Below are 13,557 nucleotides of genomic sequence, written 5' to 3'. Positions count from 1 at the left end.
TAGTGTGTAGTATGTAGCGTGTAGTATGTAGCGTGTAGTGTGTAGTATGTAGTATGTAGTGTGTAGTGTGTAGTATGTAGTGTGTAGTATGTAGTGTGTAGTGTGTAGTATGTAGCGTGTAGTGTGTAGTATGTAGCGTGTAGTATGTAGTGTGTAGTATGTAGTGTGTAGTGTGTAGTATGTAGCGTGTAGCGTGTAGTATGTAGCGTGTAGTGTGTAGTATGTAGCGTGTAGTATGTAGTGTGTAGTATGTAGTGTGTAGCGTGTAGTGTGTAGTATGTAGTATGTAGAGTGTAGTATGTAGCGTGTAGTATGTAGTGTGTAGCATGTAGCATATAGCTTGCTGATAACTGTTCTCTCTCCTCAGTGCGGCTACATGACAGCATCTCAGAGGAGCTTCATCATTACCTCATCTTCGACCTGTGAGTAGCATACCTGTATGTTACAGAGCTCTCAAGCAAGACACACGCATTTCACTCCATTCACACGCTCACACGCCACACCTTGTATTTATCACGCAGAGATTTTCTCACGCAGAGATTTCTTTCCAGGGTACCGCCCAAGTTGTGCCGCAATTTTGTAAACAAACTAGGCTTGTTTGAGACGCGTGCACTCCACTAGCACCCCCCCCCCCACCCCCCCCACACCCCGTTGACATTCGCGATACAGAGGGCTTCATGGGCACTTTGAGGGGAGCCAGAAGTTGGAGTACCAAACACCGCTGCCAAAATCTCACTCTGAACTCTGTTCAAAACTTGAGAGCCCTGATGTTACGTTATGTCATGTTAACATACCGCAACGTTACGGTATGTTAACATGACATACCATACCGTAACATACCACACCGTAACATACCACACCGTAACATACCATACCGTAACATACCATACCGTAACATACCATAACGTAACGTAACATACCGCAACGTATGTTACATTATGGTTATTACGTTATGGTATGTTACGTTATGATGTTTTCTCTCTCAGGATAACAGGTGGAGAGTTATTTGAAGATATTGTAGCCCGAGAGTATTACAGTGAAGCTGACGCCAGGTAGGAAATACTCAACAACAAACGAGACTTCACTTGACTGGTCTACTGTCACTGAACCCCTGACTTCTGACCTCTGTGCAGTCACTGTATCCAGCAGATTCTGGAGGCCGTACTTCACTGTCACCAGATGGGCGTCGTCCACCGAGACCTGAAGGTACACGTTAGCATCTCTAATGTTAACCTGTGGACAGAGTTAGCCTGTTAGCATCTCTAATGTTGGCCTGTGGGAGGAGTTAGCCTGATAGCTTCCCTAATGTAAACCTGTTGGCAGAGTTAGCCTGTTAGCATCTCTAATGTAAACCTGTAGGCAGAGTTAGCCTGTTAGCATCTCTAATGTAAACCAGTGGGGAGAGTTAGCCTGTTAGCTTCTCTAATGTAAACCTGTAGGCAGAGTTAGCCTGTTAGCTTCTCTAATGTAAACCAGTGGGGAGAGTTAGCCTGTTAGCTTCTCTAATGTAAACCCGTTGGCAGAGTTAGCCTGTTAGCTTCTCTAATGTAAACCAGTGGGCGGAGTTAGCCTGTTAGCTTCTCTAATGTAAACCAGTGGGCAGAGTTAGCCTGTTAGCTTCTCTAATGTAAACCAGTGGGCAGAGTTAGCCTGTTAGCTTCTCTAATGTAAACCAGTGGGCAGAGTTAGCCTGTTAGCTTCTCTAATGTAAACCTGTGGGCAGAGTTAGCCTGTTAGCTTCTCTAATGTAAACCAGTGGGCAGAGTTAGCCTGTTAGCTTCTCTAATGTAAACCAGTGGGCAGAGTTAGCCTGTTAGCATCTCTAATGTAAACCAGTGGGCAGAGTTAGCCTGTTAGCATCTCTAATGTAAACCAGTGGGCAGAGTTAGCCTGTTAGCTTCTCTAATGTAAACCAGTGGGCAGAGTTAGCCTGTTAGCTTCTCTAATGTAAACCAGTGGGCAGAGTTAGCCTGTTAGCATCTCTAATGTAAACCAGTGGGCAGAGTTAGCCTGTTAGCTTCTCTAATGTAAACCAGTGGGCAGAGTTAGCCTGTTAGCTTCTCTAATGTAAACCAGTGGGCAGAGTTAGCCTGTTAGCATCTCTAATGTAAACCAGTGGGCAGAGTTAGCCTGTTAGCTTCTCTAATGTAAACCAGTGGGCAGAGTTAGCCTGTTAGCTTCTCTAATGTAAACCTGTGGGCAGAGTTAGCCTGCTAGCATCTCTAATGTAAACCAGTGGGCAGAGTTAGCCTGTTAGCTTCTCTAATGTAAACCAGTGGGCAGAGTTAGCCTGTTAGCTTCTCTAATGTAAACCTGTGGGCAGAGTTAGCCTGCTAGCATCTGTAATGTAAACCAGTGGGCAGAGTTAGCCTGTTAGCTTCTCTAATGTAAACCAGTGGGCAGAGTTAGCCTGTTAGCTTCTCTAATGTAAACCAGTGGGCAGAGTTAGCCTGTTAGCTTCTCTAATGTAAACCAGTGGGCAGAGTTAGCCTGTTAGCTTCTCTAATGTAAACCAGTGGGCAGAGTTAGCCTGATAGCTTCTCTAATGTAAACCAGTGGGGAGAGTTAGCCTGTTAGCTTCTCTAATGTAAACCAGTGGGCAGAGTTAGCCTGTTAGCTTCTCTAATGTAAACCTGTAGGCAGAGTTAGCCTGTTAGCTTCTCTAATGTAAACCAGTGGGCAGAGTTAGCCTGTTAGCTTCTCTAATGTAAACCAGTGGGCAGAGTTAGCCTGTTAGCTTCTCTAATGTAAACCAGTGGGCAGAGTTAGCCTGTTAGCTTCTCTAATGTAAACCAGTGGGCAGAGTTAGCCTGTTAGCTTCTCTAATGTAAACCAGTGGGCAGAGTTAGCCTGATAGCTTCTCTAATGTAAACCAGTGGGCAGAGTTAGCCTGATAGCTTCTGTAATGTAAACCAGTGGGCAGAGTTAGCCTGTTAGCTTCTCTAATGTAAACCAGTGGGCAGAGTTAGCCTGTTAGCATCTCTAATGTAAACCAGTGGGCAGAGTTAGCCTGTTAGCTTCTCTAATGTAAACCAGTGGGCAGAGTTAGCCTGTTAGCATCTCTAATGTAAACCAGTGGGCAGAGTTAGCCTGTTAGCATCTCTAATGTAAACCAGTGGGCAGAGTTAGCCTGTTAGCTTCTCTAATGTAAACCAGTGGGCAGAGTTAGCCTGTTAGCTTCTCTAATGTAAACCAGTGGGCAGAGTTAGCCTGTTAGCTTCTCTAATGTAAACCAGTGGGCAGAGTTAGCCTGTTAGCATCTCTAATGTAAACCAGTGGGCAGAGTTAGCCTGTTAGCTTCTCTAATGTAAACCAGTGGGCAGAGTTAGCCTGTTAGCTTCTCTAATGTAAACCAGTGGGCAGAGTTAGCCTGATAGCTTCTGTAATGTAAACCAGTGGGCAGAGTTAGCCTGTTAGCATCTCTAATGTAAACCAGTGGGCAGAGTTAGCCTGTTAGCTTCTCTAATGTAAACCAGTGGGCAGAGTTAGCCTGTTAGCTTCTCTAATGTAAACCAGTGGGCAGAGTTAGCCTGTTAGCTTCTCTAATGTAAACCAGTGGGCAGAGTTAGCCTGTTAGCTTCTCTAATGTAAACCAGTGGGCAGAGTTAGCCTGTTAGCATCTCTAATGTAAACCAGTGGGCAGAGTTAGCCTGTTAGCATCTCTAATGTAAACCAGTGGGCAGAGTTAGCCTGTTAGCTTCTCTAATGTAAACCAGTGGGCAGAGTTACCCTTTTAGCATCTCCTGTGTCTGCAGCCAGAGAACCTGCTGTTAGCATCGAAGTCTAAAGGAGCCGCGGTGAAACTCGCTGACTTCGGCCTTGCCATCGAGGTCGAAGGAGAACAGCAGGCGTGGTTTGGTGAGCACACACACATACTAATACTACACTTATACTACAGTATTACTGCTGTAATACTACAGTATTACCTCAGTACTAGTGTAGTATTAATACTACACTAGTACTGAGGTAATACTGCAGAAATACTGCTCTATATTACTTTTATTTCTGTTATGAATTAATGTTGCTTTATTTCTCATACACTTTTACTTTTTGATATTTTGTATTTAATATAAATGTTATTTTTATTTAGCTTAATAATGATGTGTGTGTGTTTGTTTCCAGGCTTTGCGGGGACCCCGGGTTACCTGTCCCCGGAGGTTTTGAGGAAGGACCCTTACGGGAAAGCAGTGGACCTCTGGGCCTGTGGTCAGTCTCTCCTCTGATGCTTCCTTCTTTCCTTTCATCATCTCCTTGTGTCCTCTCCTCTCTCACGTGTGCGTGTTTCCTCAGGTGTGTGTGTTTCTCTCTCTTAGGTGTGTGTGTTTCTCTCTCTCAGGTGTGATTCTCTACATCTTATTGGTCGGTTATCCTCCGTTCTGGGATGAAGATCAACATCGTCTCTATCAGCAGATCAAAGCTGGAGCCTATGATGTAGGTCACCTGTTGGTCACTCACCTGTAGATCACCTGTAGATCACCTGTGGATCACTTGTAGGTCACTCACCTGTAGATCACCTGTAGATCACCTGTAGATCACCTGTGGATCACTTGTAGGTTACTCACCTGTAGATCACCTGTTGGTCACTCACCTGTAGATCACCTGTAGATCACCTGTAGATCACCTGTAGATCACCTGTAGATCACCTGTGGATCACTTGTAGGTTACTCACCTGTAGAACATCTGTAGATCACCTGTAGGTTACTCACCTGTAGAACATCTGTAGATCACCTGTAGGTTACTCACCTGTAGATCACCTGTAGGTTACTCACCTGTAGATCACCTGTAGATCACCTGTAGGTTACTCACCTGTAGATCACCTGTAGGTTACTCACCTGTAGATCACCTGTAGATCACCTGTAGGTTACTCACCTGTAGATCAGCTGTAGGTTACTCACCTGTAGATCACCTGTAGGTTACTCACCTGTAGATCAGCTGTAGATCACCTGTAGGTTACTCACCTGTGGATCACCTGTAGATCACCTGTGGATCACTTGTAGGTTACTCACCTGTAGATCACCTGTAGATCACCTGTAGATCACCTGTAGATCACCTGTGGATCACTTGTAGGTTACTCACCTGTAGAACATCTGTAGATCACCTGTAGGTTACTCAACTGTAGATCACCTGTAGATCACCTGTAGGTTACTCACCTGTAGATCACCTGTAGGTTACTCACCTGTAGATCAGCTGTAGATCACCTGTAGGTTACTCACCTGTAGATCACCTTTAGATCACCTGTAGATCACCTGTAGATCACCTGTTGGTCACTCACCTGTAGATCACCTGTAGATCACCTGTAGATCACCTGTTGGTCACTCACCTGTAGATCACCTGTAGATCACCTGTTGGTCACTCACCTGTAGATCACCTGTAGATCACCTGTTGGTCACTCACCTGTAGATCACCTGTAGATCACCTGTAGATCACCTGTGGATCACCTGTAGATCACCTGTTGTGTTTCCTTGCAGTTCCCGTCCCCTGAGTGGGACACAGTGACTCCTGAAGCCAAAGACCTGATCAACAAGATGCTGACCATCAACCCAGCCAAGAGGATCACAGCAGCTGAGGCCCTGAAGCACCCCTGGATCTCTGTGAGACACACACACACACACACACACACACACACACACACACACACCCCCACACACACACACACACACACACACACACACACACACACACACACACACACACACACACACACACACACACACACACACACACACACACACACACACCCTCCCTCCCTCCCTAACCCCCTCTCTCCCCTCAGCATCGCAGCACCGTGGCTTCCTGTATGCACAGACAGGAGACGGTGGAGTGTCTGAAGAAGTTCAACGCCAGGAGGAAGCTGAAGGTCGGTGTCATCCTCAGAGTTCAGATGTTTGGCTCTTATTGTGAAAACGCTGACAATGATTAATATCCCCCCCCCCCAGGGAGCCATCCTCACCACCATGTTGGCCACCAGGAACTTCTCAGGTGAGCTGCTTCCTGTGTGTGTGTGTGTGTGTGTGTGTGTGTGTGTGTGTGTGTGTGTGTGTGTGTGTGTGTGTGTGTGTGTGTGTGTGTGTGTGTGTGTGTGTGTGTGTGTGTGTGTGTGTGTGTGTGTGTGTGTGTGTGTGTGTGTGTGTGTGTGTGTGTGTGTGTGTGTGTGTGTGTGTGTGTGTGCAGCTGTCCTAAGGTTTCAAACACACTGAGGAGAGAGAGAGATACTTATCCTCTTCCTGAGCTGTAGAGTGTTCCATAGTGACATCACTGCGGAACACTCGCGCTGCTCCGATTGGCTAGCGCTCCAAAACATCAGAGCAGACTGGGCTCTGGTTTGAGACAGAGGGTGAGCAGCAATTGACAACAATACAGCTGAACATCAGCAGGAGAGGACTCTTTAAAGTAGAGACACTACATACTGATATACACCTGAACATCAGCAGGAGAGGACTCTTTAAAGTAGAGACACTACATACTGATATACACCTGAACATCAGCAGGAGAGGACTCTTTAAAGTAGAGACACTACATACTGATATACACCTGAACATCAGCAGGAGAGGACTCTTTAAAGTAGAGACTCTACATACTGATATACACCTGAACATCAGCAGGAGAGGACTCTTTAAAGTAGAGACACTACATACTGATATACACCTGAACATCAGCAGGAGAGAACTCTTTAAAGTAGAGACACTACATACTGATATACACCTGAACATCAGCAGGAGAGGACTCTTTAAAGTAGAGACACTACATACTGATATACACCTGAACATCAGCAGGAGAGAACTCTTTAAAGTAGAGACACTACTGATATACACCTGAACATCAGCAGGAGAGGACTCTTTAAAGTAGAGACACTACACACTGATATACACCTGAACATCAGCAGGAGAGGACTCTTTAAAGTAGATACACTACATACTGATATACACCTGAACATCAGCAGGAGAGGACTCTTTAAAGTAGAGACACTACATACTGATATACACCTGAACACCAGCAGGAGAGGACTCTTTAAAGCAGAGACACTAAATACTGATATACACCTGAACATCAGCAGGAGAGGACTCTTTAAAGTAGAGACGCTACATACTGATATACACCTGAACATCAGCAGGAGAGGACTCTTTAAAGTAGAGACACTACATACTGATATACACCTGAACATCAGCAGGAGAGGACTCTTTAAAGAAGAGACACTACATACTGATATACACCTGAACATCAGCAGGAGAGGACTCTTTAAAGTAGAGACACTACATACTGATATACACCTGAACATCAGCAGGAGAGGACTCTTTAAAGTAGAGACACTACATACTGATATACACCTGAACATCAGCAGGAGAGAACTCTTTAAAGTGACACTACATACTGATATACACCTGAACATCAGCAGGAGAGGACTCTTTAAAGTAGAGACACTACATACTGATATACACCTGAACATCAGCAGGAGAGGACTCTTTAAAGTAGAGACACTACATACTGATATACACCTGAACATCAGCAGGAGAGGACTCTTTAAAGTAGAGACACTACATACTGATATACACCTGAACATCAGCAGGAGAGGACTCTTTAAAGTAGAGACACTACGTACTGATATACACCTGAACATCAGCAGGAGAGGACTCTTTAAAGTAGAGACACTACATACTGATATACACCTGAACATCAGCAGGAGAGGACTCTTTAAAGTAGAGACACTACATACTGATATACACCTGAACATCAGCAGGAGAGGACTCTTTAAAGTAGAGACACTACGTACTGATATACACCTGAACATCAGCAGGAGAGGACTCTTTAAAGTAGAGACACTACGTACTGATATACACCTGAACATCAGCAGGAGAGGACTCTTTAAAGTAGAGACTCTACGTACTGATATACACCTGAACATCAGCAGGAGAGGACTCTTTAAAGTAGAGACACTACGTACTGATATACACCTGAACATCAGCAGGAGAGGACTCTTTAAAGTAGAGACTCTACACACTGATATACACCTGAACATCAGCAGGAGAGGACTCTTTAAAGTAGAGACACTACATACTGATATACACCTGGACATCAGCAGGAGAGGACTCTTTAAAGTAGAGACGCTACATACTGATATACACCTCAACATCAGCAGGAGAGGACTCTTTAAAGTAGAGACACTACATACTGATATACACCTGAACATCAGCAGGAGAGGACTCTTTAAAGTAGAGACACTACATACTGATATACACCTGAACATCAACAGGAGAGGACTCTTTAAAGTAGAGACACTACATACTGATATACACCTGAACATCAGCAGGAGAGGACTCTTTAAAGTAGAGACGCTCAATACTGATATACACCTGAACATCAGCAGGAGAGGACTCTTTAAAGTAGAGACACTACATACTGATATACACCTGAACATCAGCAGGAGAGGACTCTTTAAAGTAGACACTACATACTGATATACACCTGAACATCAGCAGGAGAGGACTCTTTAAAGTAGAGACACTACATACTGATATACACCTGAACATCAGCAGGAGAGAACTCTTTAAAGTAGAGACACTACTGATATACACTTGAACATCAGCAGGAGAGGACTCTTTAAAGTAGAGACACTACACACTGATATACACCTGAACATCAGCAGGAGAGGACTCTTTAAAGTAGATACACTACATACTGATATACACCTGAACATCAGCAGGAGAGGACTCTTTAAAGTAGAGACACTACATACTGATATACACCTGAACACCAGCAGGAGAGGACTCTTTAAAGCAGAGACACTAAATACTGATATACACCTGAACATCAGCAGGAGAGGACTCTTTAAAGTAGAGACGCTACATACTGATATACACCTGAACATCAGCAGGAGAGGACTCTTTAAAGTAGAGACACTACATACTGATATACACCTGAACATCAGCAGGAGAGGACTCTTTAAAGTAGAGACACTACATACTGATATACACCTGAACATCAGCAGGAGAGGACTCTTTAAAGTAGATACACTACATACTGATATACACCTGAACATCAGCAGGAGAGGACTCTTTAAAGTAGAGACACTACATACTGATATACACCTGAACATCAGCAGGAGAGGACTCTTTAAAGTAGAGACACTACATACTGATATACACCTGAACATCAGCAGGAGAGGACTCTTTAAAGTAGAGACACTACATACTGATATACACCTGAACATCAGCAGGAGAGGACTCTTTAAAGTAGAGACACTACATACTGATATACACCTGAACATCATCAGGAGAGGACTCTTTAAAGTAGAGACACTACATACTGATATACACCTGAACATCAGCAGGAGAGAACTCTTTAAAGTAGAGACACTACATACTGATATACACCTGAACATCAGCAGGAGAGAACTCTTTAAAGTAGAGACACTACATACTGATATACACCTGAACATCAGCAGGAGAGAACTCTTTAAAGTAGAGGCACTACATACTGATATACACCTGAACATCAGCAAGAGAGGACTCTTTAAAGTAGAGACACTACATACTGATATACACCTGAACATCAGCAGGAGAGGACTCTTTAAAGTAGAGACTCTACACACTGATATACACCTGAACATCAGCAGGAGAGCACTCTTTAAAGTGACACTACATACTGATATACACCTGAACATCAGCAGGAGAGGACTCTTTAAAGTAGAGACACTACATACTGATATACACCTGAACATCAGCAGGAGAGGACTCTTTAAAGTAGAGACACTACATACTGATATACACCTGAACATCAGCAGGAGAGGACTCTTTAAAGTAGAGACACTACATACTGATATACACCTGAACATCAGCAGGAGAGGACTCTTTAAAGTAGAGACACTACGTACTGATATACACCTGAACATCAGCAGGAGAGGACTCTTTAAAGTAGAGACACTACATACTGATATACACCTGAACATCAGCAGGAGAGGACTCTTTAAAGTAGAGACACTACATACTGATATACACCTGAACATCAGCAGGAGAGGACTCTTTAAAGTAGAGACACTACGTACTGATATACACCTGAACATCAGCAGGAGAGGACTCTTTAAAGTAGAGACACTACGTACTGATATACACCTGAACATCAGCAGGAGAGGACTCTTTAAAGTAGAGACACTACGTACTGATATACACCTGAACATCAGCAGGAGAGGACTCTTTAAAGTAGAGACTCTACACACTGATATACACCTGAACATCAGCAGGAGAGGACTCTTTAAAGTGACACTACATACTGATATACACCTGAACATCAGCAGGAGAGGACTCTTTAAAGTAGAGACACTACATACTGATATACACCTGAACATCAGCAGGAGAGGACTCTTTAAAGTAGAGACACTACATACTGATATACACCTGAACATCAGCAGGAGAGGACTCTTTAAAGTAGAGACGCTACATACTGATATACACCTGAACATCAGCAGGAGAGGACTCTTTAAAGTAGAGACACTACGTACTGATATACACCTGAACATCAGCAGGAGAGGACTCTTTAAAGTAGAGACACTACGTACTGATATACACCTGAACATCAGCAGGAGAGGACTCTTTAAAGTAGAGACACTACATACTGATATACACCTGAACATCAGCAGGAGAGGACTCTTTAAAGTAGAGACACTAAATACTGATATACACCTGAACATCAGCAGGAGAGGACTCTTTAAAGTAGAGACGCTACATACTGATATACACCTGAACATCAGCAGGAGAGGACTCTTTAAAGTAGAGACACTACGTACTGATATACACCTGAACATCAGCAGGAGAGGACTCTTTAAAGTAGAGACACTACATACTGATATACACCTGAACATCAGCAGGAGAGGACTCTTTAAAGTAGAGACACTAAATACTGATATACACCTGAACATCAGCAGGAGAGGACTCTTTAAAGTAGAGACGCTACATACTGATATTCACCTGAACATCAGCAGGAGAGGACTCTTTAAAGTAGAGACACTACGTACTGATATACACCTGAACATCAGCAGGAGAGGACTCTTTAAAGTAGAGACACTACATACTGATATACACCTGGACATCAGCAGGAGAGGACTCTTTAAAGTAGAGACGCTACATACTGATATACACCTGAGCATCAGCAGGAGAGGACTCTTTAAAGTAGAGACACTACGTACTGATATACACCTGAACATCAGCAGGAGAGGACTCTTTAAAGTAGAGACACTACATACTGATATACACCTGAACATCAACAGGAGAGGACTCTTTAAAGTAGAGACACTACATACTGATATACACCTGAACATCAGCAGGAGAGGACTCTTTAAAGTAGAGACGCTCAATACTGATATACACCTGAACATCAGCAGGAGAGGACTCTTTAAAGTAGAGACACTACATACTGATATACACCTGAACATCAGCAGGAGAGGACTCTTTAAAGTAGACACTACATACTGATATACACCTGAACATCAGCAGGAGAGGACTCTTTAAAGTAGAGACACTACATACTGATATACACCTGAACATCAGCAGGAGAGAACTCTTTAAAGTAGAGACACTACTGATATACACTTGAACATCAGCAGGAGAGGACTCTTTAAAGTAGAGACACTACACACTGATATACACCTGAACATCAGCAGGAGAGGACTCTTTAAAGTAGATACACTACATACTGATATACACCTGAACATCAGCAGGAGAGGACTCTTTAAAGTAGAGACACTACATACTGATATACACCTGAACACCAGCAGGAGAGGACTCTTTAAAGCAGAGACACTAAATACTGATATACACCTGAACATCAGCAGGAGAGGACTCTTTAAAGTAGAGACGCTACATACTGATATACACCTGAACATCAGCAGGAGAGGACTCTTTAAAGTAGAGACACTACATACTGATATACACCTGAACATCAGCAGGAGAGGACTCTTTAAAGTAGAGACACTACATACTGATATACACCTGAACATCAGCAGGAGAGGACTCTTTAAAGTAGATACACTACATACTGATATACACCTGAACATCAGCAGGAGAGGACTCTTTAAAGTAGAGACACTACATACTGATATACACCTGAACATCAGCAGGAGAGGACTCTTTAAAGTAGAGACACTACATACTGATATACACCTGAACATCAGCAGGAGAGGACTCTTTAAAGTAGAGACACTACATACTGATATACACCTGAACATCAGCAGGAGAGGACTCTTTAAAGTAGAGACACTACATACTGATATACACCTGAACATCAGCAGGAGAGGACTCTTTAAAGTAGAGACACTACATACTGATATACACCTGAACATCAGCAGGAGAGAACTCTTTAAAGTAGAGACACTACATACTGATATACACCTGAACATCAGCAGGAGAGAACTCTTTAAAGTAGAGACACTACATACTGATATACACCTGAACATCAGCAGGAGAGAACTCTTTAAAGTAGAGGCACTACATACTGATATACACCTGAACATCAGCAAGAGAGGACTCTTTAAAGTAGAGACACTACATACTGATATACACCTGAACATCAGCAGGAGAGGACTCTTTAAAGTAGAGACTCTACACACTGATATACACCTGAACATCAGCAGGAGAGCACTCTTTAAAGTGACACTACATACTGATATACACCTGAACATCAGCAGGAGAGGACTCTTTAAAGTAGAGACACTACATACTGATATACACCTGAACATCAGCAGGAGAGGACTCTTTAAAGTAGATACACTACATACTGATATACACCTGAACATCAGCAGGAGAGGACTCTTTAAAGTAGAGACACTACATACTGATATACACCTGAACATCAGCAGGAGAGGACTCTTTAAAGTAGAGACACTACGTACTGATATACACCTGAACATCAGCAGGAGAGGACTCTTTAAAGTAGAGACACTACATACTGATATACACCTGAACATCAGCAGGAGAGGACTCTTTAAAGTAGAGACACTACATACTGATATACACCTGAACATCAGCAGGAGAGGACTCTTTAAAGTAGAGACACTACGTACTGATATACACCTGAACATCAGCAGGAGAGGACTCTTTAAAGTAGAGACACTACGTACTGATATACACCTGAACATCAGCAGGAGAGGACTCTTTAAAGTAGAGACACTACATACTGATATACACCTGAACATCAGCAGGAGAGGACTCTTTAAAGTAGAGACACTACGTACTGATATACACCTGAACATCAGCAGGAGAGGACTCTTTAAAGTAGAGACTCTACACACTGATATACACCTGAACATCAGCAGGAGAGGACTCTTTAAAGTGACACTACATACTGATATACACCTGAACATCAGCAGGAGAGGACTCTTTAAAGTAGAGACACTACATACTGATATACATCTGAACATCAGCAGGAGAGGACTCTTTAAAGTAGAGACACTAAATACTGATATACACCTGAACATCAGCAGGAGAGGACTCTTTAAAGTAGAGACACTAGATACTGATATACACCTGAACATCAGCAGGAGAGGACTCTTTAAAGTAGAGACACTAGATA

The 13,557-nt window shown here is 43.2% G+C and overlaps 2 protein-coding genes across 3 annotated transcripts in view; both read left to right on the top strand.

Annotated features, from left to right (window-relative positions):
• The window catches only part of LOC307026815 (calcium/calmodulin-dependent protein kinase type II subunit alpha-like), a gene marked incomplete at its 3' end in the record, with an annotated part of 7,650 nt that extends 7,633 nt beyond the window's left edge, over positions 1–17 (top strand). The window contains exon 5 of the mRNA XM_079694949.1: positions 4–17. Within this exon, the coding sequence (XP_079551075.1) occupies positions 4–17 (14 nt within the window). The remainder of the gene's footprint in view (positions 1–3) is intronic.
• LOC307026818 (calcium/calmodulin-dependent protein kinase type II subunit alpha) overlaps positions 1–13,557 on the top strand; it is a 57,388-nt gene that overhangs the window by 34,351 nt on the left and 9,480 nt on the right. For both annotated transcript variants that reach the window (XM_079694958.1, XM_079694959.1), the window contains exons 4-12: positions 368–422; positions 987–1,052; positions 1,134–1,206; positions 3,756–3,858; positions 4,123–4,206; positions 4,337–4,431; positions 5,469–5,591; positions 5,774–5,857; positions 5,937–5,979. In XM_079694958.1, the coding sequence (XP_079551084.1) occupies positions 368–422; positions 987–1,052; positions 1,134–1,206; positions 3,756–3,858; positions 4,123–4,206; positions 4,337–4,431; positions 5,469–5,591; positions 5,774–5,857; positions 5,937–5,979 (726 nt within the window). The remainder of the gene's footprint in view (positions 1–367; positions 423–986; positions 1,053–1,133; positions 1,207–3,755; positions 3,859–4,122; positions 4,207–4,336; positions 4,432–5,468; positions 5,592–5,773; positions 5,858–5,936; positions 5,980–13,557) is intronic.

Source organism: Notothenia rossii, assembly GCF_949606895.1.
Source record: "Notothenia rossii genome assembly, contig: scaffold_132, whole genome shotgun sequence".
Taxonomy (NCBI): domain Eukaryota; kingdom Metazoa; phylum Chordata; class Actinopteri; order Perciformes; family Nototheniidae; genus Notothenia; species Notothenia rossii.
Note: the sequence above shows the minus strand (reverse complement) of the source record. Positions and strands in the feature narration are given on the sequence as shown.